This window comes from Aspergillus homomorphus, assembly GCF_003184865.1.
Source record: "Aspergillus homomorphus CBS 101889 unplaced genomic scaffold BO97scaffold_20, whole genome shotgun sequence".
NCBI lineage: Eukaryota > Fungi > Ascomycota > Eurotiomycetes > Eurotiales > Aspergillaceae > Aspergillus > Aspergillus homomorphus.
This window is the reverse complement of record NW_020291906.1, coordinates 56,520-79,117: the sequence shown is the minus strand read 5'-3', so window position 1 is coordinate 79,117 and position 22,598 is coordinate 56,520. Positions and strand designations below refer to the sequence as shown.

General features: G+C 53.1%; 12 protein-coding genes across 12 annotated transcripts; 6 read left to right on the top strand and 6 right to left on the bottom strand.

Moving 5' to 3' along the window:
• Window positions 1–111: 111 nt before the first annotated feature.
• Window positions 112–1,414, top strand: BO97DRAFT_425085 (uncharacterized protein; the record flags this gene model as incomplete). The annotated part of the gene is made up of 6 exons (XM_025697034.1): window positions 112–169; window positions 232–608; window positions 812–913; window positions 959–1,095; window positions 1,166–1,250; window positions 1,307–1,414. 6 exons carry the CDS (start codon window positions 112–114, stop codon window positions 1,412–1,414), a joined length of 867 nt encoding a protein of 288 aa, XP_025550940.1.
• Window positions 1,415–1,802: 388 nt separating this feature from the next.
• Window positions 1,803–3,171, bottom strand: BO97DRAFT_85983 (alpha/beta hydrolase fold protein). Its single transcript, XM_025701104.1, has one exon. It carries the CDS (start codon window positions 2,914–2,916, stop codon window positions 1,858–1,860), a length of 1,059 nt encoding a protein of 352 aa, XP_025550939.1. The 5' UTR covers window positions 2,917–3,171; the 3' UTR covers window positions 1,803–1,857.
• A 364-nt stretch (window positions 3,172–3,535) lies between these two features.
• On the bottom strand, window positions 3,536–4,048 carry BO97DRAFT_470682 (uncharacterized protein). The gene is made up of 2 exons (XM_025699971.1): window positions 3,768–4,048; window positions 3,536–3,680 (listed from the first exon to the last, which is right to left on the bottom strand). The coding sequence occupies exon 1, from the start codon at window positions 3,951–3,953 to the stop codon at window positions 3,801–3,803; it is 153 nt and encodes a 50-aa protein (XP_025550938.1). The 5' UTR covers window positions 3,954–4,048; the 3' UTR covers window positions 3,536–3,680; window positions 3,768–3,800.
• A 16-nt stretch (window positions 4,049–4,064) lies between these two features.
• BO97DRAFT_85977 (uncharacterized protein) lies at window positions 4,065–4,815 on the top strand. The gene has a single exon (XM_025701103.1). The coding sequence runs from the start codon at window positions 4,429–4,431 to the stop codon at window positions 4,804–4,806; it is 378 nt and encodes a 125-aa protein (XP_025550937.1). The 5' UTR covers window positions 4,065–4,428; the 3' UTR covers window positions 4,807–4,815.
• Window positions 4,816–4,859: 44 nt separating this feature from the next.
• BO97DRAFT_425082 (polysaccharide lyase family 26 protein) lies at window positions 4,860–5,770 on the bottom strand (the record flags this gene model as incomplete). Its single annotated transcript, XM_025697033.1, has 3 exons — window positions 4,860–4,880; window positions 4,942–5,519; window positions 5,581–5,770. The coding sequence occupies 3 exons, from the start codon at window positions 5,768–5,770 to the stop codon at window positions 4,860–4,862; spliced, it is 789 nt and encodes a 262-aa protein (XP_025550936.1).
• A 381-nt stretch (window positions 5,771–6,151) lies between these two features.
• On the bottom strand, window positions 6,152–7,538 carry BO97DRAFT_470681 (aminotransferase class I/II-fold pyridoxal phosphate-dependent enzyme; the record flags this gene model as incomplete). The annotated part of the gene is made up of 3 exons (XM_025699970.1): window positions 6,152–6,526; window positions 6,578–6,720; window positions 6,776–7,538. The coding sequence occupies 3 exons, from the start codon at window positions 7,536–7,538 to the stop codon at window positions 6,152–6,154; spliced, it is 1,281 nt and encodes a 426-aa protein (XP_025550935.1).
• A 1,209-nt stretch (window positions 7,539–8,747) lies between these two features.
• BO97DRAFT_346098 (acetyl-CoA synthetase-like protein) lies at window positions 8,748–11,885 on the top strand (the record flags this gene model as incomplete). The annotated part of the gene is made up of 2 exons (XM_025691796.1): window positions 8,748–10,218; window positions 10,339–11,885. 2 exons carry the CDS (start codon window positions 8,748–8,750, stop codon window positions 11,883–11,885), a joined length of 3,018 nt encoding a protein of 1,005 aa, XP_025550934.1.
• A 268-nt stretch (window positions 11,886–12,153) lies between these two features.
• Window positions 12,154–13,504, bottom strand: BO97DRAFT_425079 (glycosyltransferase family 69 protein; the record flags this gene model as incomplete). Its single annotated transcript, XM_025697032.1, has 3 exons — window positions 12,154–12,569; window positions 12,617–12,842; window positions 12,905–13,504. The coding sequence occupies 3 exons, from the start codon at window positions 13,502–13,504 to the stop codon at window positions 12,154–12,156; spliced, it is 1,242 nt and encodes a 413-aa protein (XP_025550933.1).
• A 1,014-nt stretch (window positions 13,505–14,518) lies between these two features.
• BO97DRAFT_470679 (putative 3-beta hydroxysteroid dehydrogenase/isomerase) lies at window positions 14,519–15,716 on the top strand. The gene is made up of 2 exons (XM_025699969.1): window positions 14,519–14,954; window positions 15,016–15,716. The coding sequence occupies exons 1-2, from the start codon at window positions 14,543–14,545 to the stop codon at window positions 15,561–15,563; spliced, it is 960 nt and encodes a 319-aa protein (XP_025550932.1). The 5' UTR covers window positions 14,519–14,542; the 3' UTR covers window positions 15,564–15,716.
• A 794-nt stretch (window positions 15,717–16,510) lies between these two features.
• Window positions 16,511–17,971, top strand: BO97DRAFT_453342 (phosphoesterase superfamily protein; the record flags this gene model as incomplete). The annotated part of the gene is made up of 2 exons (XM_025699064.1): window positions 16,511–17,074; window positions 17,132–17,971. The coding sequence occupies 2 exons, from the start codon at window positions 16,511–16,513 to the stop codon at window positions 17,930–17,932; spliced, it is 1,365 nt and encodes a 454-aa protein (XP_025550931.1). The 3' UTR covers window positions 17,933–17,971.
• BO97DRAFT_405857 (tautomerase family protein) lies at window positions 17,962–18,709 on the bottom strand. The gene has a single exon (XM_025695291.1). It carries the CDS (start codon window positions 18,548–18,550, stop codon window positions 18,080–18,082), a length of 471 nt encoding a protein of 156 aa, XP_025550930.1. The 5' UTR covers window positions 18,551–18,709; the 3' UTR covers window positions 17,962–18,079.
• A 1,614-nt stretch (window positions 18,710–20,323) lies between these two features.
• Window positions 20,324–21,707, top strand: BO97DRAFT_414717 (uncharacterized protein; the record flags this gene model as incomplete). Its single annotated transcript, XM_025696359.1, has 3 exons — window positions 20,324–21,078; window positions 21,221–21,332; window positions 21,651–21,707. 3 exons carry the CDS (start codon window positions 20,324–20,326, stop codon window positions 21,705–21,707), a joined length of 924 nt encoding a protein of 307 aa, XP_025550929.1.
• Window positions 21,708–22,598: the final 891 nt, after the last annotated feature.

Here is a 22,598-nt window from a genome sequence, read left to right as displayed (position 1 = left end):
AGGTGTGGGACCGACGCAAGATCGACGTTCCTGTCGATACACATATGAGTGTCGCGCTGGAAGTCGTGAGGTCTAGCCGTACTCGAGCGGAAACAACGCGGTGCTGCGCGGATGGAGCGACCACGGAGGGCTGGCCCAGCTCAAGAGTCTGCGAATCCCGGACTTGCACGTAAGCCGGATATGAAACGATGCGGAATGGCTTACTTGTCAACTGCTGCTGACCTGCAACAGGGCCTCGGGATTGCCGACTGAATGAAGAGGAACGTGAATCAATTTCGCAGCGGACCGCGCGTCGTCCAGGCCTCCAGGTTAAGATAGAAGAGCACTGGTCAGACCGGGCTACCTGTCAGACCGAGACCTCCCTACAACGAGTTCGGGAACAACAAATCGAGCACCGTCCCCGCTGGCTGACCTCTATGGATAATCTTGTCGAGTTCATCCAGAACTTCCGATTACCGATCGCGTTGGAGGAAGACGTGCGGATGCTGCTTATTGACGACGGCGTCGACATTGAGGAGAAACCGCTGCCGGGGAAGATCAATGGGGGGCGCGGTTTCTGCGCACAAGATCATACACAGAGCCTAGAGCGAATCTTCTTGTGTCGCGCAGTGGGCATGGGACGATCATGGCGAGTCTGATCTGCCGGGTGTGTCCCACTGCGAAGCTGTTTGTAGTTGAGCTGGCCGAGCATGTCAGCGCGAGCTCGACGCGGCAGTCCATAAGCAAAAGGGCGGCCAAAGCCATGCGCGACGCTGTTGATCCACAACTCCGTATCATCTCCATTTCGTGAGCGATTAAGCGCAGCAAGCAGAACGCGGTCGACACCCGGAACTTGGAAGCCGCGATTGGGGAAGCGGCCATGGCGGGCATTTCGATGTTTTGTGCGGCCAACGACCAGGGAGCTGTGCTCGATGTGAGCTTTCCCGTCGCCCGTGCCAATACCAAGAATACCTTCTAGATCGGGGATGCGGAGGCATCGCGCGCTGTGTGGAAGTGGATGGGTGCCGCGGCAGCTGTAGACTTCATCTTCCCCGGCCCCAATGTCGTCAAAGAACGCCTCAAAGACGGACCGGTCGACAAAGGCCAGACCTTAATGTAATTCTCGGTGGACCACGGTCATTGTATCTGGGCTGGCGGCGCTGATGCTCTCTTGTGTGCAGTTGAGTGCCCTGCAGACCCAGGCTGTCAGCCAGTCAAGCAAGCCAGGGGACCACCTCGACGGTCTTGAGATCCAGGAGCGCATGCGGGAGGTCTTTTAGCAATTGATCCTACACAGAGCAGCGGCAACAAGTATGTCGAGGTGTAGAATGTGTTTGAGGAGGCCGCGGAGATTAGCCAGGGCAAGACGCCGGGCCAGTTTCCAGCTATCGTCCAGGAGGTTGCCAACAAGCTGAAGACCCGAAAGTTGCTGTAATAGATCGATCGGTGTGGCATGGTTGACCAGTGTCCTAGCAATCTTGATATTGTCGCAGCGGTGGACGCATGATGCGGTCTTTGCGATCGTTCAATCGGCCCTGCAATTGCTGTTATGCCGGCTAACCCGCAAGTTGCAAGACATGCCCCTGTACACACCTTGCCACATCAAAAAGACCTTCCACAACAACTATAAATATGACTAGTCGCTTACGCAATATGCACTTCCCAAGACTACCTTCTTTCCGCACCGATTCGCTCACAGTCCTCCACAATACATCATCTCACGACCGGCGGCATCAAGCTCTCTAGGTATGTATCTTCCTTGAATTAAGTATCTACCCTTATTATGTCTATGTCTATATCCCAAATCTAAGCCTCTATTTTTATCCAGTCTACAATCCAATCCGCCAAGCCCAGGCCCAAAATCACCGCATATCCGGATCACCCCAAAACGCCACACCTCCCCAACCAGCCCGCCGCCTCCTCATAAATCTGCTCTCGGACCTCCACCCTCCTCGACCTCTTCCCCTTGGGCATGCCATGCGTAAACCCATGGCGACAACCCCTAGCAAGAGTCCACTTATACCCGCCGCGCTCAAACGGCTCCTCCTTATCGATACGATCCTCCCACCCCGCCAACCGATGAATCATCTCCTGCGCCTCGAGCCGCAACATATCGTACTCGGCGGCGACCATATACACGCACGGCGGCAGATCGTCGGGGTGCGCATACCACGGACTGAGCAGCGGATCGCGGCGATCCTGGCCGGGACACACGTAGCCCCAGTCGAGCCACCAGCCGGCGCTGCCGAGATGGTCAACGCGGTAGTCGGCATAGGGCCGGGTGGCCATCTTGTGGGTGGGCGGGTGGCTGAAGTCGACGATGGGGTAGTAGATGACGGCGGCGCGGAACCGGCGCTTCAGGGCGGGGAGCTGCGCGACGGAGAGGGCCAGGTTGCCGCCCGCGCTGAAGCCGCCGATGGCTAGGCGCGCACGGTCGATGGGCAGGTCGTCCCGGTGGGCGAGGAGGTCGTGGATCTGCGCGGCCACGTCGTGCGTCGCCGTTGGGAACGCGTGCAGCGGGATCTTGCGGTAGTCCAGGCTGATCACTAGCATGCCGGTGCGGGTCGACCACGCCCGACAGAAGGCGTCGTCCACGGCGGCGGTGCAGAGCGCGAACCCGCCGCCGTGGATGTTGAAGTAGGTCGGGAGCTGGGTTGGGCTGCGTGGGTTGTAGGTTGGGGGGTAGAAGATGCGGGTTTCGAGGGTTGGGCGCGAGGGGAGCCGCGTGGTGAGCGTCGGGCGTGTCGACGCCGCCGGCGGGTCGCGGAGGCGCTGGTACGTGAAGTAGAGGCTCGCTAGGAGCTTGGTGCCCCAGAGCCAGAGGAAGCAGTAGACGCGATGCAGAAGGGACAGCCGGACTTTGGGGAGCGCGGTCAGTTTCGTGGCCGTGAGAATGGTCTCTTCAAGCAGGTCTACGGGAGTTGGCGTGGTAGTCATGTTGATGGCGTGTGGCTGTGGCTCTGGAGATGGGCCAAAGAGGCTTTACAAGGGCTAATTGCGATGTCGCGGTTGGGATGGCCCTAACTGCGTGGATGAGGGGGTATGGCGCTCGATTGGGCCGGTGGAGAACGTGGTCTATACGGATCCAATCGTCTGGTCTTGACTGCTCATGCGTGTAAGGTTCTCCGTTCAATTGCTCGCGCCTTCGCAGATGGATTGACATTCATAGGCAGCAGCTATCTGGTAAAAGCTCCCGGCAAAGCTTTCACGGAGCGGAACCCCTGAGATTTTGAGCAGCGAAGATTTCGTTAGCTCGGAAGACCCACTTGGTAGGGGGATTTGGCTCCACTGGGGAATTGGCATTGATTGACAGGTTGACTACAGCTGTAGACTGCAGATCATCCTCTTGGAGGGCTGATATTGCTCGTAGGGCTGAAATATCACATTGGCCTGGCGCATTCGATGCCACTGTCTCTGATCAGTTGGATATCCACCCCAAGGAACTGCTACCAGATTCTCGGCCGATGAACAGTCCTCAATTTCGATGCTACTAAGCGTGAAGGTCTAATAGACGAGTCTCCGAGTCGGCCAAGCTTCTTTCCTTTCTCCTCCAAACAAACCTCAACGAATGGTATCCTCGACGACATGGTATTCCCCGATAGAAACCTGCTCAAGGCCATGCAGCAGATCTTGTCGCATGTACCCTCTCTGCTGGTGGATAACGGTAACATGTATGAACATGAGTGTGTTCGATCTATGCCCTGGCCACAACATACACGCATTTCATCATCAGCATTGCCATTCCAAACCTCCCCTGGAGTCTCTCACAATTCAATGCCACATTTCTCGAAGGCTACAGGTAGCACGTGCTGATTCCGGCCTCAGGCTGCCGTCCCCCCCAAAGGGGTTAGGCTGTGTATACGTGGGGCGCAACCAATCATCGATGCGGACGGTTCGAATTGCCCCTCTTTGTTCTTCTGGGCTTCCATTCTCATTCCATCACCTTTGCAGTCATTTCGAATAACAATCATCATGCGGAGATGTAGTATGGAAGGGTGAAAAAGGCTGGCTAGTCCTTTCTCCAGGCACACGAGTTTATCCAGTTGGGTAGGATGTCACGCGATAGAAGGTATAATGTGTTGGATCAACCAAGCCATCAGCATCAGCATCCAGTAGCTGTCCAGGGCTTACTCCAGGAGGAGGGCAGTGACCTCAGCCCAGCGCAATAGGCCAGCCAGCAGCCACAGAGGGAAGGCTTCAAGTCACCCATAAGACCTCTGCTAAGAGCCCTGACGTAGGTATACCACGACAACCAATCAGCGAGGCCGAGGAGACGAGGCTGTGCAATCTCACCCTCCATCCTTTATGATCCTAGGCAGCACCTTTGCATTTAAGACGAGCAGCCACCGCACTGCAAGAGAGCCACACAGCAAACACTACAAAACATCTCACACCTAGAGATCACAGCTCCCCATATAGCCTACAAAACTCTGACGCCATACCAACACAATGGCCCCGCCCAAACAACCCATCGAGGCTGCCCCGCCCTACGAAGAAGTAAGCAACACCTCCCCTGCCAAGATTACCCGGCTCACACACACCGAACAGTACACGGAAGTCGCACAGGCCGACCACGATGACCTCGAATCCCGACCCCACGCACACGGCGAATACGATCCCACCTCTGCAATCCCACTAGCCACATCGATAATCACCACACCACACTCACACTGCGAGGCCTGCGACCGGATCATCGCGCGGCGGGAGAAGAGACAGAGCGCGCGCGAGTACTGCGGGATAGTGGCGATCGCCTTCGTGCTTCTGTTCATCTGCGTGACGATCTTGGGGGCGTTGACCACACGCGCGAGGACACGTCATGATGATTGATTACTGTCATGCAAACATCTAGTGAAAACGAAGAGCAGTAGCCATGGCGCAAATCAATCCAGATACTCGCGCACCTTGGCGAGATTGTAGAGAGCCGAGACCCTGTACCTCGCCGCCTCGTTCGTAGTAACCCACGCGCGCCTCCTCGCCGTCCGCGAAATGCGTCGGCGCCGTCGTGCACGCCACCGTCCACGCGTGGTCCTCTGTGTAGCCGTCCGTCTCGAGGTACTGGCGCCAGGCTGCTGTTGGCGGAAACGCGAAGCCGTACTCCTCGCGCTGGGCGTCGGGGCCCCCGTTATACGCCCGACCGTAGGCCAGGTAAGCTCTCAAGCATGCAGATACCGTGGAAGCGTGTTCGCGCTCCGCGTAATCGGCAAGCTCGGCCACGAGCTCGGGGAACCCGAACAGCATGGACAGATGGGAGATGGCGTACGCCAGAGTGGGCGCCGCGCAGAGTGCGCACCTCGCCTGTCTGCGTGTAGAGCAGGATCGTTTTCGTCGCGATTCCGTATTCCAGCGCAGCGATCCCCTCCAGTAGCCTGAACAGCCGGTTCCGCGCCGCCGACTACCCCGGCACCCGTTCTTCAGTGTAAACCCATCGGACGACAACTGGCTGAGGGTGTAGTCATTCCAGGCGGGAATATAAGACAGACAGTACGCATCGGCAAGGGTGACGGCCCTCCCTGGGTCGGGAAGCGCACGTGCACTCCGGCCTTTTGTGGCGATGAGGATATGATCCAGAGCTGTATGGACGGATACTCGAGGCTCGATCACCTGCTCGGTTGCGGCCTTGACGGTAATAACCGCTATTATAGCCGATGTGCTTGCTGAGTGAATGCGCCGTCCATTTCAGGGTCCCGTCTGCCCAATGCGCCAGTTCGCGACAGTCCAGCGGTTGGTCTTCGCCATTCGACTCGAATACCAAGGGTTGGCCGGGAGGGTATTTGCCCTTAGGCCATGGCATGGTAGATTAGATCCCGGTGGATAGTGCGTCCGGGTTATCGCCGGTTAGCCAGCGCACGTTGTTGGGGGTGGGCATGGCGTGCTTTGGTTGCAGGTGCACGCAATTCTGTAAGATTTGGATTCGCCGATCAAGAGGGTAGTAAGACCAAGCAAGGGAGAGAGCGATCGCCTGGGGCATCCGCTGCTTAAATATGGAGAAATTGACAGAATGATCAATTCAGGCTAGACAAAACTATACACGCGCTATTCCGTTTACTGCACAGTGTCGCAGCATTAGCAAATCAGACAGTAACGACACGCACAAAAGACACAATCCAGCCTAAAACCGCCTTCCAAGAAAGCAAAAACATAGCAAAATCAACCACGACTCAAAACATGCCAGTCACAACTTGGTCTGCCTCCGCTCTTGCCCAAGCTGCCTCGTCGCCCAGTCCATAAACGTCTTCACAACCCCCTCAATCTGCTCCTCCGTATTATCCGCATGCACTGTCAGCCGCACGCGACTCAAATCTTTCGGCACAATCGGATAATGCACCGAGTCCAGCCAATACCCAGCGGCATGAATATGCTCCGCAAGCTCGTTGGCCTGCCCGGGCGGCGTGATCAAAGCGAATATGGGAGTTTCGAACGAGCGGGAGCCCCAGTCCTCGGAGGCGGGAATTCGGATGATGCCTTTAGCCGTGACTTCAGCCCATTTGGGATGCTCGGCGACCCGGTGCTGGAAGTAGCGCGTGTTCTGCTGCAGGCGTTGCCGTCGCTGAGGCTATTAGCGCCGTACTGATCTAAACACCAGACAGAAAGTACTAACCTTCTCCCCCTCCTCGCTCGCAGCCAGCTCATACCCTGCACGAACAGCCGCCACGGTCACGAAGGACGGCGCCGTCGAGAATACAACATTGCGCGAGTAGTTGATCATTGCCATGCGGACGGTCTCCGAGGCAAGTACAACAGCTACAGACCAGATCAGTGATGTTCCCAATGCCACCTGCAACTAAACAAAGCTTACCGCCAGTAGACCCCAGGCCCTTCCCACAAGTGTGTAACCGGAGCCCGATCTCCTTCTCCAACCCATAATGGCACACCAGCCCCGACCCGTTCGGTCCGATCACCCCGTTCGAGTGCGCCTCGTCTATCGAGTACACCACGTTACCCTGCGGCAGCACCTGCTTGGAGATCTCCAGCATCTCCCGGATCGGCACCACGTCGCCGTCCATACTATAGAACGACTCGACGGCCACAAAGACGACATTCTTACCCTCCTTCAGCCCATGGTTGTGTTTGATGTCCTCGAGACAACGCCGGAAGTCTTCCAGATCGTTGTGCGCGAACATCTTGGTCTTCGCCCGCCCCCGTCGCATCCCGTCATGGATACTGGCGTGGATGTATTCGTCATGGAGGACCACGTCATCCGGCCGGGGGATGGTCGACCAGAGAGCCACATTGGCGTCGAACCCGGAGTTGAAGAATAGACCCGCAGGGGCGTTGTGGAAGCGCGCGAGGTCGCGCTCGATGTCGTCGAGGTACTGGGATGTGCCCTCGAAAATCCGGGTGGAGGTGCTGCCCACGATGAAGTTGGGGTGCGCGTCCAACTGCGCCAAAAAGGCCCTGGTCAGGACCCGCGAGGACGAAATTGAGAGCGTATCGTTGGACCCGAAGTCAATCAGGGAGGCCACCGTTCCTGCCGGCGGCGGTTCCATGAATCGCTGTTGGCGCTGGCGTTGCTCCAGAGGGGTCTGCAGCTTGGAATTGAGAATTCGTTGGCCAGCCATGTTTGATGTAGAATGCAAGGAGATTCGATGGGGGATTTTGTAGTGGGATCTTTGTACTTGTCTTACCCCAAACTTTGGTTGGGGATCCCAAGGGATTTATAGTATTGGCTGATAATACTGAAGAGGCCACGTAGAATAGGACTATGATCTGCCTCATCTGAGGCGTTCGTATTGGATTTCTTCATGTCGGAGATACATTTCCATGAATGGAAGTCATTGATCTCATTAAAACCTTCTGATCACCGCCATCAGGTGGCGTTGGGCACGATCGGCACGAGGTGCGCCAAGGTGAGTTTGACAAGCTGTCAACAAACTACCGCAAATTAGACAACCCGCGAATCATATCGAACCATGGAGCCAGTCAATCCTTCAAGGTTCTTCACAACTTGGAAATTGTCAACAAGCCGCCGAATGACCTCAAGCTGCAGAAGAATGCGTAAGGCGCCACCCCTTACATCAAGGGGCCAGCGTCTCTTCCCTCTTACCTTGTTTGTGCCATTGGCCGTGCAAAACCCCATGAAGACTCCAAAAAGTGTCATTTGAGTGATCGCCATGATGCGCCACTTTGTACACTTGTGAAGAGGGCGCCCAGGCGTTCATCATTCACTGGAAATGACAGCCGGGGTCTCCCCTGCGGGTCATCTGACGTGTAGCCTCACTACTTCTAGCCACCGCCATTCGACAAGAAGTCAGTATAAGACCCGACAAGCTGGTTTGACCTCTCAATTATGCAGCTTTCGGTATCCTTATCCATCCAATAAGAATTGGCGTCAGGGAAGGGTCCTCGTCGGAGGTCAGCCGTGATCAAGTCAATGTTAGAGTTCATGTCTATCGACAATTGTGGCATCGAATGACGAGGTTGAGAACACTGAGCCTATCTTGTAAACTATTATGAAGACAAAGTGCGCATGTATCAGGTTTTCAGGCTCGTGTCTCGTACGTCATGGTTCGAGAGAAACCCCCGTCAACTTGAATAGAGGCGTAGTAAGAGCGAAGATTGACACCGAGAGTGTAGGCCAGGACTAGGATATAAAGCCGAGCCATACACTCCGTCCTAGGGCAAAGCAGAACAAAGCAGGACAGGACTCATCTCAAGCATCTTCGCAAATCATTAGCATTCAAGCAACACCACTGACTTAATCACAATCAGAAACAATTGTCAGGACATACCTTTACTATAACATTATTCAACTTGATCGCAACACAACCATGGAGGCAGCCATTTACAAACACGCGCAGGAAACCCCCGACGCTATCGCTGTCGAGGATGAAACCAATTCTCTGAGCTACACCGAGCTAGTAGGAGAGGCAAGTCATCTAGCGCACGAGTTGGGAGACATCCAGCCCGAAGAACCCGTTGGCATCGTCCTCGCAAATGGCATGTACCAAGTCGTGGCGCAGCTGGCAGTTCGCTTTGCTGGAGGGATGTGTGTTCCACTGGAGCCATCGATACCGGAGGAGCGCATGAGAGACCTATTGGGCGAGGCCGGGGTCAAGGCCATCCTTGTCGACGAAAGCCTCTCACTGGACTGGCCAAATTGGAGACTCATTCCCTTCCGAACCCCAACAGGTGGGAAGGCACTAGATGGCGAGCCACCCAAAGGGGTCAAGAACCCATCCGAGCGAAGTCACATTCTCTTCACGTCGGGGTCAACCGGGAAACCTAAGCCAGTGCAGATCCGAGCAGAAGCCATCCTGCATCTTGCGAACAAAACACCAACCACTCCTCTGCAAAAGAGCGACCGCGTCGCCGAATTCAACAACCCGGGATTTGACCTGAGCTTGTATGAGATCTGGGCCACTCTGATCGCGGGTGCCACCGTTGTCTCAATCCCGCGGGACACGGCCCTCAGCCCTGGTGCACTGGCAGAAATGGTCTCAAAGCACCGGCTGACGGTGATGATCATCACGACCGCGTTGTTTACAATCACCAGCACTCAGGACCCCGCGGCATTTGCTTCTCTCCGACACGTCATCACTGCAGGGGATGTGGCGAATGTGCGAGCCATGCGCAACGTACTGAAGAACGGCGCTCCAGAGCACCTTTGGAATGCGTATGGGCCGACAGAGTGTGCAACCTTGGCCACCATGCAGGAGGTTACACTTGACGAAACCGACAGGGGCCGGATTGGCATTGGCAAGGCAGTAGGGGAGCTCGAGGTAGTCTTGCTGGATGAGGACCAGAATCCTATCCATGAAAGCGGCAAGCAAGGGGAGATCCACCTTGGCGGACCCCAACTGACGCCGGGATATTTAAACCGCCCACAAGAGAACAAAGAGCGGTTTTTGAATCTAAGCAGAGAAGACCTAGGTCTTCCCGGGAAAGGGAAAGTCCGTCTTTACAAGACCGGCGACCTAGCTCAGTGGCGCGAGGATAACAGCGGCCTCGACTTCTTCGGTCGGAATGACTCGCAAATTAAGCATCAAGGGTTCCGGGTTGAGCTTGGCGAAATCGAGCGAGCATTGATGTGTCATGACGCGGTCCAGTCTGCGTTTCTCATTCACCAGCCCCCTCTCGACGAAGGAGAGGAACATTCTCTGGTTGCCTTTGTGTCCGCGCAAGATCTGGACAAGAAGCAGCTATTGAGTTACGCCCGGGAGCACCTTCCTCATTACATGGTTCCAACCGATGTCCAATTCTTGACCGAGTTTCCACTGACACCTAACGGTAAAGTGGACCGTAAAGCTCTGACCCAGCAGCGACTTGACGCCTTGCGGAAGAAGGAAGAGGAAAAGCAGGAGCAAAAGCAAGACGAGAAGCAAGACGAGAAGCGAGACCAGAAGCGAGACCAGAAGCAAGACCAGAAGCAAGACCAAAAGCAAAACAAGCCCGAGACAAACGGAGGGATGACGAACGGAGAAGAGTCACACCATAAAGTTGACAAACTTCGTGGTCTCTGGGCACATCTGTTACACCTCTCCGAGGATGTTCAGGATGATGATGACCTCTTCCTGCTGGGTGCCAGTTCACTCCAAGCCGCGTCGTTGATTGCACAAATCAAGAAGGAGTTCGACGTTCTTGTTTCGATGCACGACCTCCATAGACACTCCCGGTTTGACCAGATGGTACAACTATTACAGCCCAGCAAGCCTAAGGATAACAAGGCACCCGACCACACCGTGGACTGGATGAAAGACGTGCGGCTCGTTGACGAGATCGACATGGTACCCCATTGGGAAGCTGAAGGCGAAGGACGTGTGCTCGTCACCGGTGTGACCGGGTTCCTAGGCTCTCACCTTCTCGCCCAACTGATGCAGCGACCGGGCGTGAAGCAAATCGCATGCTTGGCCCGTAGCAAAGGAGACGTGAATGCCTGGACCCGCGTTCAGCAGGCTCTTGAGCGATACGATCTGTGGCCCAACAGCTTTGAAATGACACGAAAGATTCTGGTCTTGGAAGGGGACCTGACCGATTGGCATCTGGGACTAGGGCAGGAAAAGTTCACGTGGCTCTCAAACTGGGCCTCCGTGATCTTCCATCTCGGGGCGAAGATCAACTTTTGCGAATCGTATCAGGAGCACCGCGCGGCAAATGTTTTAGGGACGCGGAATATACTTCACCTGGCCGGAACCGGTCGTCGCAAGGGCTTTCATTATGTTTCTAGCATTGATGTCTGGGGCCCAACAGGAAACATCCTGGGAACAGAACAGGTCTACGAAGATGAGCCCCTACAGCCACACATTCACGCGCTGCGATATGACCTGGGCTATGCCCAGAGCCAGTGGACCGCGGAGGCGATGGTGCGCCGAATGAGAGACCGCGGCCTGCCGGTAACCATATATCGGCCGGGGTTTGTTGTCGGACACAGCGAGACAGGAGCTATGAATCCGGACGATTTCGTCACCCGACTACTGGTGGGCTGCATCAAGGCTGGCGCTTCTCCCAGATTGGCCGACCAACGTCTGGAGTACACGACAGTGGACTATGTAATCGACGCGATGATGGCTATCGCGACCCGCAACGAGAATCTGGGTCGATCCTACAGCCTGCTGTCACCGGATGTCACCAAGTCTGTTAACGTCGAGGAAACCTGCGATGTTCTCAACGAGGCGGGTTACTCCGTCCAATTGCTCGACTATAATGACTGGCTCGCCAAGGTAACCGACGGGAGTCATGACGCCTTGTTGGTGCCGTTGATGCCCTTGTTCCAGGAGCGAGTGTTAGGGAAGTTGACAAGATGGGAGGCAAGCTGTTACAGTCCGGTCTATCGCTGTGACAACACAGTTGAGGCGCTTCGGGATCACCCAGAGATCAAGTTCCGTCCATTCGACGCCTCCTTGGTGAAGAAGTTTATTGCTTTTTGGGAGCGGAAGGGGTTCCATCATATTTCAGGTGAAAAGGCTTGAAGGGGCCGAGCCGATATTGGAGGATTAGTCTGGATGGACTGTGACACTGTTTTCAGATTGACGCTTAGATTTGAATCAACCACGAGATCTAACTAGCCTCCGTTATCGGGCACACGCGTAGTAAGACCGTAATGGTCGGGTAATCTATGTCGGATTGAGTATTGTTGCTATCGACGTATCAGTTATGAAAGGGTTCGCTTCTCAGACTTAAAAGCCGAGCTTAGGTTTGAAATATCTCGTCTAAAAGTCAGGGAATGACGCTGCACTCTCATACATGCGCCCAGCCATTGGCTACTAAGACCTGCATTTCATTAATCAAGCAGAAATCACCACTTTCCTGCTGCTCCGGGTGGGCGTTCTCCCACCTCGCGACACGACTGCGGACGACCTGCATCTTGAAGTAGGAGGTGGTCGTCCAGCGTCGGATTCGATTCTTCCAGAGTGCTAGAGCGATGCTTTGCCTGGATAGCCACGCCCGCGCTGGATGCACAGCCGCATATGCTTCTGGATTATATCCCACGCGAACATGAGGATTGAGGTAAACTCCGTGTGCCTGCGACAGGGGGTTATCGGCGTGAATGAGACAGCATTCAGATCCTTCGAGGTGGGAAAGAGCCAGAGAGTCTGGAACTGCACGGAACCGCAGCGGTGTAGCAGATACAAAGGGCGCGGCGGGCATGGCCACTGCCAGAGTCAGTAATGAACACACTAAAAGAGGGTAAGTCACCTACCCATCCCATTCCAGCAGCTCCTAACGGGCACTGGCTCCATGTTCATGAGCGCGTTGCGGGAGGCGGCAGAGCGGAAGTACGGCCAGGTCTGCATGACATGTTCATCACCTAGAGAGTCACGCAATGCGAAGGTATCGTAGTAAAGAGGAGGCTTTGAGAAGTCTAGGGAGCAAGCAGCTCCGTAGATCCCGTTGTTGGTCTGCAGCAAAGTCGCTACATCGTCGATCTGGGAACCTCTGCCATCAGCCGAACATCAACAGTTCCTGCAGGGACTGGGATTGATCATACCGTGAAGACGACATCATTCAAGAAAAGCACTTTGTCAAAGGTAATCCCCTGGCGAGCCAAGTCTTCCAGCGGTTGCAGGGTCCAATTGCGGAGCCGGGCCAAATATGGAATGCGTCGGAGCTCCGTCCGCCCCCGCGGGGTCTCAATCCAGCCATCGCGCCCGGGCGCCGCGGAGATTTCATCCTGATGTGTTCTGTCGGACAGCGTGATGTTGCGTCGCACGCCAAGTCGATCTAGTCTCGTGTCCAGCTCGCGCAGAGCTCCCTTGCTGTCATCCCAGCTTCCACTTTCCAGCACGCTCACAAAAACCTTGTCCGAGCCGAGGGTCTGGACCAGATCGACGACCGCGTCGTTCCAATGGCTGCGGAGGATGCGCTCGTTGTTCCAATGAGTGCTGGCAATGAAGATGCGCTCGGAGGGCGGCGGGGGAGGTGGACGGGCATCGGCGATGGCGATACGGTGGTGAACAGCGAGGACTTGGAGCATTGTCCAGATGGCTAGGCCAAGGCCCAGGAGGAGCCCGACGCGTCGGCGGAACCCATATCGGCGGCGGGGGACCCAGCGGGGACCGGCCTTGGAGGTCGCGAGAGGGAGAATCATGGGGGCATTCTTCCTGTGCTGAGATGGTCAACAGATAATCGGTAGACGGCTGTCACCACAAGGCGTCATTTAGCATCAGATAGTGGTGTGTTCACAAGTCTGCCATGTGGAGTGTTGACACGAGAGAAGAAGAGAGAAGAGAGAGTGAGAGAGTAAGAGTGGACGAAGATAAAAATAGAAATCAGGGGAACTTCCGCCTTTGTCCGCTAGTCCCGATCGGGACATTCTGTGTCTCGCAGTGGGAGCCTGGTTGCAGCCTGACCAAGTAGGCATCAACAAAGCAGCGACCTACGTATTGTGAGAAAGCGGTCTGGTGATGTCGCGGCAATCACCAAGAATTGTGCGACCTTCTATTACGGATCTGATTATCCAGTACCTTGTGTAGACTGTCACACTTAGTTGGCATCAAATGGAACTGCTTGGAGTGTGTTTAGGGTGCAAGTTACTCCTTCTCGTAACATATATATATTCCTGACCCTCTTCAAGAAATGAACCCGGTCGAGTCAGCGGAAGGCCCTTCTCAAGTCAGCCGCATGAGGATCAGCGAGGCACAAGAGCATATGCAAATCTATGTCGCATATAGTCCCCGTTAGGTCGATGAAAGGTGTATAGATGAATGAAATCTTACAATCTGATTAGCGAGGGAAACAGAGCAGCGGATGATGATGTCATTCCGCCAAGATGTCCACTCCGAGCATAATAGTTATCAAGCACAAAGGCGCCTCTAGTGATGACTGATAGATAGCTCCTCGTAAGGTTCGTATAGAAAGCCGACTGCAGCTCGTAAATGCCGTTGGTGAGTGGGGCCAAAATACCTTAAATCATGCTGGGACCCAATCGAGCTACAGTATAGCAGTAAGCCGAGGAACTGATCACTAATCCCGTCGGTTCCCTGATTGCGTCTATACAAAGAACTCCGCTGTCTATTTGTAAGCTCAATCATCGTATCTGCCCTTATATCTGTCCAAGAGCCCAGCAGATGGTTGTAGCTACATCGACTTCAATTGATATAACCTCAAATCTCTCTGTTCGCATCCAATGGCTTGTGTTCTGATTACTGGTGCTACGGGATTCATCGGGTCTCAGGTGGTCTGGGACGTACTGCAAGCCGGTTACCGTGTGCGGCTGGTTATCCGTCGTGCTGAGCAGAAGGCCAAACTCGAGCGAGTCTATGCCTCACACGTCGAGCAGTTAGAGTTTGCTGTGATTCCGGACTTGACTGCGGATGGATGCTTCGACGAGCCACTGCACGGCGTGGACTATGCCTTGCATCTTGCCTCTCCACTGCCAGGCGCGGGGGACAGCGATCTTCTGGCTCCAGCTGTCCAAGGGACCGTTTCGATTCTGCATTCCGCGCTGAAGGTGTCCAGCATCAAGAAGATCGTCGTAACGGCCTCGGTAGTGTCGTTCATCCCACTGGGAGGAGCTCCAGATGGGTCAGTGGTAAGGGGTGGGTGAATATCGACAGACCTACCTTAACTGTTAGTCTATACTAACACGACATTTGACAGAAACAACCGAGGTCCAAGACGTCGAGGCAGGGCAGGTTGCTTCCCTGAGCCCAATGGAGCAATATCACGCCAGCAAGATCGCGTCTTATAAGGCAACCCTGGACTTTGTGCGTGACCATCATCCACACTTCGATGTGGTGACTCTCCACCCGGTCTTTGTGTTCGGCCACAATCATGCGCAAGAATCAGCCGACCAGCTGGGAGGCACTTGCGGCATGCTATATCAGGCGATCACGACCGGGAAGCTGTTTGCTGGCCAGTTTCGGGGCGTGCACGTCAAGGATGTGTCTACAGCACATGTCAAGGTCTTGGACAGCTCCATACAGGGGTTGCAATCATATCTCTTGGCGGCACCGCCCCGGTCGTGGGCAGATGTTGCGGCTTTTGTTCGTGTGCGATATCCCGAAGTGGGGATTGAACTGGAGCCGAGAGAAGGAACGAGCTATGTACTCGACACGTCAAAGGTCGAAAAGGAGCTAGGATTGAAGTTCAGGGGAATGGAAGAGCAAGTGAGCGAGGTGATCGACCAGCAGCTGGGGTTTAAGTGAGCATTTCCGGCTGGGGTGCTTGCTTGGTGAGGGGCCTATTGGCAGTGATATTGAGAGAGTAGTGAATGGAAGGTTTGGGTGGATGGTCAGTATCTGGGTCTCAATTGTGTTTGACTCTTGCTTCTGCTTCGATCTGCGTCGCCTTACCTTTTTGGACCGTCGAAATTAGAGTATGACAGAAAAGTTGGGTTTGTTTTCGTTGCACCAAAAATTGGGTGCGGGGTACTTGATTACTCAGCCAAGCCATCAGCCCTGAAAACTATCTATTTTTCCATTTTTTATCCCTTGAGATAATAGCCAATTGCTAGAAACAGGACACCTGGGATAACTTCAAAATTGATGCCGTGGGATCTCGCAACGAACAAACCAGAACACGGAGAATACATGGTGGTCAATGGCGCGAAGAAGATTGGTTTTGATGCAACAACACAGTAGACTGCCCTGACTCCACATCCACCTCCACATGTACATATTCTAGCCCATTCAACTCAAGCTTCTCCTCATCTTGGCACCTTTAATCTAATCAATTTCTTGGCAAGATGCATCCACCCGGCCTGCTTCTTCCGGCCAATGCGCAATCTTGGGACACCCACGGGATTGCCGATCTTCTGCATCGAAACGGCAGGGATCCTCAGGGACATCGGCTGGACTCGCTTCTGGCGGCGCTCGTGGTCATCATCATTTCTGCTATTGGTGTCAGGGCTGTCTGTCAACGGGATTGACACCTTCCTCAACCAGTTGGCGTCTTCGCGTGGTGGTATGATAGTCGCTCGAAAGGTGCAGGTGCGATGAGGGCTTCAATCATTCGTGCCAGGCGGGCACGTGGGAGCATCATGGGGAACAGCCGGAGTCTGCTCGTCAGAATGGGGTCCTCGGGGGATAAATAGCAAGGATCGAGTCCTCTTATCCTTCATTGCCACTGCCATCAGTATCATACATCTAATACCATGCATCCCAGCGCCTTAGTCGGTCTCCTGGCCTTTGCGGCCGCTGCTTCAGCGTTGCCCGGCGCTGCCTCGCGGCACGCCCACTCACAAGCCTCGATCAGCAACCTCAAAGACAAGATCAAAAATGTTGTGGTGCTGGTCATGGAGAATCGCTCTGTCGATAACCTGCTAGGCGGACAAACAATCAAGGGACTTGAGAACCCGATCAACAACGGGCCCTTCTGCAACCCTTACAACGTGAGCAACCCAGCCGAGGGCACCGTCTGCAGCGCGGCCCACGACTACGACTCGGTCACCGACGACCCTGACCACGCAGTGTACGGCAACAACATTGAGTTCTACGGCACATTCACTCCCGACAACGAAGCGATTGCGTCGGGCAAGTTGACTCCCAGCCAGAAGGGCTTCGTTCACGAGCAATTGCGGATCTACGGTGCCAAGGCCAACCGCACGCAACTTTCCACCCAGGTCATGAATTACTACACCGAGGACCAAGTGCCAGTCCTCACCCAGCTGGTGCAGAACTACGTCGTCTTCAATCACTGGCACTCCGACATTCCGGGCGTAAGTAACTCACATTGCTACATTGCCCCAATTGCATCGAGACTGACTATCGCACAGCCCACCGACCCCAACCGGGCAGCTCTGACCTCGGGTACCTCATACGGCCATGGCAGCAACGACAATGCTTTCAACGAGCACGCATTCCCTCAGCGGTCCATCTTCCAGCAGCTGAGCGAGATGGACCACAGCTGGATCAACTACTACGATACGGCGGGCGGCACGGGCCCGGATGCTGAGTTCTACGACTGGACCTACACGGCCGACCGCACCAGCCAGGTCCAACCGCTGGAGCAGTTCTACACGGACGCCGCGGCAGGCAACCTGACCGAGTTCACCTACCTCAATCCCTCTTGCTGCGGCGTGGGCACCAACTCGATGCACCCCAGCGGCCTCATCTCGGACGGCGAGAAGCTGATCAAGAAGGTCTACGAGGCTCTGCGCAACGGACCCCAGTGGTCGGACACGCTGTTCATCCTCAGTTTCGACGAGACCGGGGGCTTCCACGACCACGTGCCACCCCCCTTGGCCCCTGCGCCAGACAGTCTGGCCTACACGGCCACCACCCCCAGCGGCGAGAAGTACACCTTCCCTTTCAACCGTCTGGGCGGCCGGATTCCAACCCTGCTGATCTCGCCGTGGGTCGGGAAGGGATACGTCGAGCAGAAGGGCACAGACATCGAGGGCGAGACGGTGTCGTACTCGGCGTCGTCCATCCTGCGCACGCTCGGCTACCTGTGGGACTTCGAGCCTTTCACGCCGCGGGTCGAGTACGCAGCGTCCTTCGACCATCTGATCCAGACACGCGCCCGCAACGACACCCCGGCCACCCTGCCGGAACCGGTAGCCTTCCGCAAGTAGAGCGAGTGTACAGATCGAAGAGGAGATGATGAGAGAAGATTATGACTACACGAACAAGACGTTAGATAGATAGAAGACAACAATAAAACAGACCATGTCTTCCATCAAACCATTGCCTCCCTTCCTCCCTCCTATAATACTCCCAAATCACAAACCTCCCTCCCCCTCAGGAAACGCCCCCGGATACTCCACGGCCCGACTCTCCCTCACCCACACCTTCTCCTCTTCACTCCGCCACTGAGGTGGCACCATCCCATTAATCCGCCATAACCGCCGCTCCGTCTCGTCAACATGATACTCAACCCCATATCCTTTATCCAAAACATGGGTTTTCAACACCTCGTTGATTCCCACGGTAGTCCGGAGATACGCTTCATCGGCGTCCGGCAGCCGGATGGCGATGTGCGTGATGACGATCCGGACGAAGGGTTCCTGGTCTGTGGCGAGTGCCCCGCCGATGAAGAGGTCTTCCACGTCCAGCTGATGGAACTGCACCACCACGTAGAAGGCCGGGAGACCGAGGGTAGTGTACAGGGTTGTTATGGCGGCAGCGAGAGCGGATTTCTCGGATGCGGTTTGGAAGGTCCCGCGTTGGTGGTAGATTTGCCAGAGAGGCATCTTGTATTCGCTTTCGCTTGTGTTCTGGGTTGGTGGATGGGATGTGGTTGAGGTGGTTCGTAGCGTACTGTAGATTGAGGGTGGAACCTGTGCTTGAGGTTTCGGGAGTGGAGCGGCGGTAGGGCTGGATTGTGGGGTGGGATGGGGTCTTTATCGAGGTGTGGAAGTTAGGTGGGTTTATTGAGAAAGTTACTATGGACGATCATTCAGATTAGTGATCTATTCCGATCCGTAAACATTGGTGTCAGGTGATTGGTTTTAGGTTATGATTAGTGAATCTTTCGGTGCTACTGTCTATACGAGATGATTAGTGAACAAAGTTTTCTAGGGCGGAATACGCACACTGCCCGACTACATCGTACTACATACCGAATGGGGTACAAGTCCAATACCTGGCCAACATCCATCCACAAAACCATGATCACCCGCTCGTCCTCGTAACCGGCGCAATAGGCTTCATTGGCTTCGACTTTCCCCCCCACCCGCCCCCCAATGCGCACAGGCTACCACGTGCGCCTCATCACCGCCAGCCCTCACAAGAAGCCAGCCTGTGGACCCGATACGCAGACTTCGACACAGGTGGTTGGGAAGTAGGAAAAGGTTTATGTTCTTGAATACAAGGGAATGGAGTGACGATCTAGGATATATTATTCTATCTATGCTCGTGTCATCACTGCTTTGATCTGTAGACTGTACATATAAAGTTCTAGCTCTATCCCTTGCTCATGACATTCCACAAAGATAGGTGCGGACGGCAGGTCGACTGTTGGTGCATCATTAGTGTTGATTCAGATGAAGACTGAACAGCCCTACCTCAGTGCTAGTTCGTCTCTCTGGCGATGAAAGCGGGACTTCTTGTTGGGGGTTGCGGCTCGATGCCATTTCGCGCTCAGCCCTAACTGGGCGGGGGTGTGCGGGCGCCGGGTCTTGTTTGCCTGAGCGAGACCGTTTCTTCATAAGAAAGTGGAGGAGAAGACACATGATTCGGTCGGAATGATATTTCAGAGGTTGTAGTAGTTAAAGAAGGAGAAACAGGTGTGATTAACTATGAGAACCAGGAAATAGTCAATGTAGCAGATTTGTTGTCTGGTGAATTATGTTCAGTGAGGTGTCTTGGGCTCATCAACCTCTCGCTCGCATCCGAGAATTAAATACCCCTATCTTAGCAATAATCGAAACCATCGCTCACATTGTCATATTGTTGATAGCTGCAGTGGTAATGTTGTTGCGACCGAATGGGGTAACCAGAGCGATACCGAGATAAGCACATTCGACGGCTAAACTTGGTCAGTACGACAAAGCACTCGGACCGCCAGCCTCCTAAACGATGTGAGTCTGTGCTAAACCTTCCAAGACGTCAAAAAAAACCTTGCACGAGCTTAGCCCTGAGATCAACTTGAAGATTTTAGGCGGAGAATTGAGGCGCAGCAGTTGCGCCCTTCAAGGATTCCCGTCTGCCGTCAGCCTTTCTCGATTGGGTATTCTGCTCGGTCTTCCAGAAGAATACTTAACAATGGCCAGCTTTTGACCTGGATCAAAGAAAAGAACCTTGAGATCGGCATACGGAACCTCAGAGTAATGTATCGCCTTTGATAAGGCCTTAAAGCATCGTAGTGGAACATTTCAACACGCATACAATGAATGGAATCCAAGTCATACTATGTCTAGGTACAAAGAAACAAAACAGAGATAAAAGCATGACTCGCCACCAGTCTCCGCCAGTCAGATCAAGTGCGTATTGCACATCAAATCAGATCAAGGGCAGTCCCCAAAATGGCCCCCGGCATCTGCGGATCGCGATTTTACGTCGGCGAGAAAGGCGATCCGCGGAGAGAAGGAACCATCGGAGGGATCCTCTTCATTAACGGCATCCATTACGGTCTGGCTGTTCTCCGCCCTTTTCTCATTGACCCAGACCAGAATGACGTCTACAGAGAGCCGAAGACTCCAGTGGTAGATGAGCGGAGCGAGGAAGCCCTCTTCGCGCCCATTTCCAGTGTTTCCTCCCACCAGTCGTACCACATCAGCTGCCCAGACTTATACTCGTTCTTCGCAATCGAGGCTTACGAGTACCACACCGGCCAGCGGATTGGGGTAATCCCCCAAGTGCCAGGCTCCTTCGCGCCAAATCCGCGATACTGGCATTGTGATGGTAATTGGGTCCTAGTCCAGCTCGACCGCCAAGCGGTGCACCTTGAGAACACGACGCGTTTACACTATATCTCGTCTGGTATTATCCCCGAAGGCCGATTGCGAGTGACACTCCATCACCATCTGCTGAGGACTGAGACTCGCAAGCTCAAAGCGATTGACGTGCAACCCGTCGGCCGCATGTATGCCCTGTCCTCATCAGGAAGAAAAGCAGACAGCGGGGCCTGGATCATCGATACGGGCAACATGTCGGTTTATGCCGTCATGTTTGGCTGTGATGGGAAGAAGACCTATGCCCGGCCAGCCTTCGCGGTCTTTGCGGAGATTATCAATCGCTTCAAGGAAGAGCCGCCGCTGATCACGATGAGGTTGTCGGAGTGAGCGAAGGGCTTGGAAGGTATATGATTGCGACGCGCGTAAGCGTGGAGCCCTATGCTAGGTCCTGTCCCCTGGAGGACTCCTGAACTGTATTCGGTTCCGATTAGCTGGCACTAAGACCTCTAATTGGTTGGCAATTAGGTCTCTGATTGGCTATAGGAAGACTTGGCACAAGGAGACATGTGACTTGATTTCTGCTACTATTTACCGCGTCAGCCAGCTCGGGCCGGTTTGGGGGGGGTTGAGGTGCTTAGTAAGAAGCCTTAATGTAATCGGTAAGCGAGTGGTCCATGTAGGCGAGTGGTCCACCCCTGTATTCCATATAAAATCATTTTTTATATCTCAACCATTTCCTATTGAAACCTTATAGAATTTGTTCTATAGATTCTGATTATCATACTAATCTATACTCTTCAAGAGATAATCTCTAATATATCTTAATTACCTAAATTTATATGTATTTTTGGTAACATATATATTTTAAGATAGTTCTTTGATTATATTAAGATTATTAACTTTGAGCTTCTAAAAAAGATATTTTATATAAAAAATATACTTAATATTTATATAGTATAGACTTAATCTCTCAAGTATTATGGTTATTGCGATATTTAGCTTTGGAAACTAGCTATTTTGTATGGAATACGGAGATGGGCCACTCGCCTACATGGACCACTCGCTTACCGATTACGTTAACGTAATCGGTAACGTAATCGGTAAGCGAGTGGCGCGTGTAAGCCAGCGGCGCGCTGTATTTCCCATATAAAAGAGCAATTTTCAATCCCTTATATCTCTACCAATTCTGGATATTATTCTATATAATCTTATATACAGCTTTAAATAGCTATAAATTAATACTCATATCAAGGATCTCTAGTTTAAAGCTTAATAAGACTTAATACAGAGAAATACAGTGTATCTTTCGTATTTTATTCTTTTTCTAGAATAACTTCTTTAAAAAAAGATATAGATATTTTTAAATAAGATTTATAGAGAATTAACTTACTTACTTCTATAATGTATTTATTTAAAATTTTGAGGTATTCTTGTTCTTGAATTATATAAGTTTAAAATATCTAGATTTAATACTAAATACAGTTCTGCGCCGCTCACTTACACGCGCCACTCGCTTACCGATTACATTAAGCGAGTGGTCCATGTAGGCGAGTGGCCCAACTCCGTATTCCTTATAAAATAGTTATTATTAAAAGCTGAATATCTCAACAACTACAATACTTAAGAATATAAAACTTGAATATATGTTATTTAAGTATATTCTCTATATATAGTATTATTTCTAAAGACTAGAAAATCATTTTTCTTGAAATATTTAGAATTTATATTAAATTACAAAAAATACTCAAAATATATATATATATATATTTAGGCAATTAAGATATATATCAGGTTTTCTCTAGGCTATACTAGATAATCATAATAATATTAAGCTTAATCCTAAGTTTTACAAGAAATTTATAAGAAATGGTTGAGATATTTAGCTTTTTATAATAGCTACTTT

What these genes read in the sequence shown, in the direction of transcription:
- BO97DRAFT_85983 (XM_025701104.1), bottom strand. Translation starts at nt 2,916, where the DNA reads ATGACTACCACGCCAACTCCCGTAGACCTGCTTGAAGAGACCATTCTC.
- BO97DRAFT_470682 (XM_025699971.1), bottom strand. Translation starts at nt 3,953, where the DNA reads ATGATGATTGTTATTCGAAATGACTGCAAAGGTGATGGAATGAGAATG.
- BO97DRAFT_85977 (XM_025701103.1), top strand. Translation starts at nt 4,429, where the DNA reads ATGGCCCCGCCCAAACAACCCATCGAGGCTGCCCCGCCCTACGAAGAA.
- BO97DRAFT_470679 (XM_025699969.1), top strand. Translation starts at nt 14,543, where the DNA reads ATGGCTTGTGTTCTGATTACTGGTGCTACGGGATTCATCGGGTCTCAG. An exon ending in AGATGGGTCAGTGGTAAGGG is followed by an intron (nt 14,955 to 15,015) that starts GTGGGTGAATAT and finishes GACATTTGACAG; the next exon opens with AAACAACCGAGGTCCAAGAC.
- BO97DRAFT_405857 (XM_025695291.1), bottom strand. Translation starts at nt 18,550, where the DNA reads ATGCCTCTCTGGCAAATCTACCACCAACGCGGGACCTTCCAAACCGCA.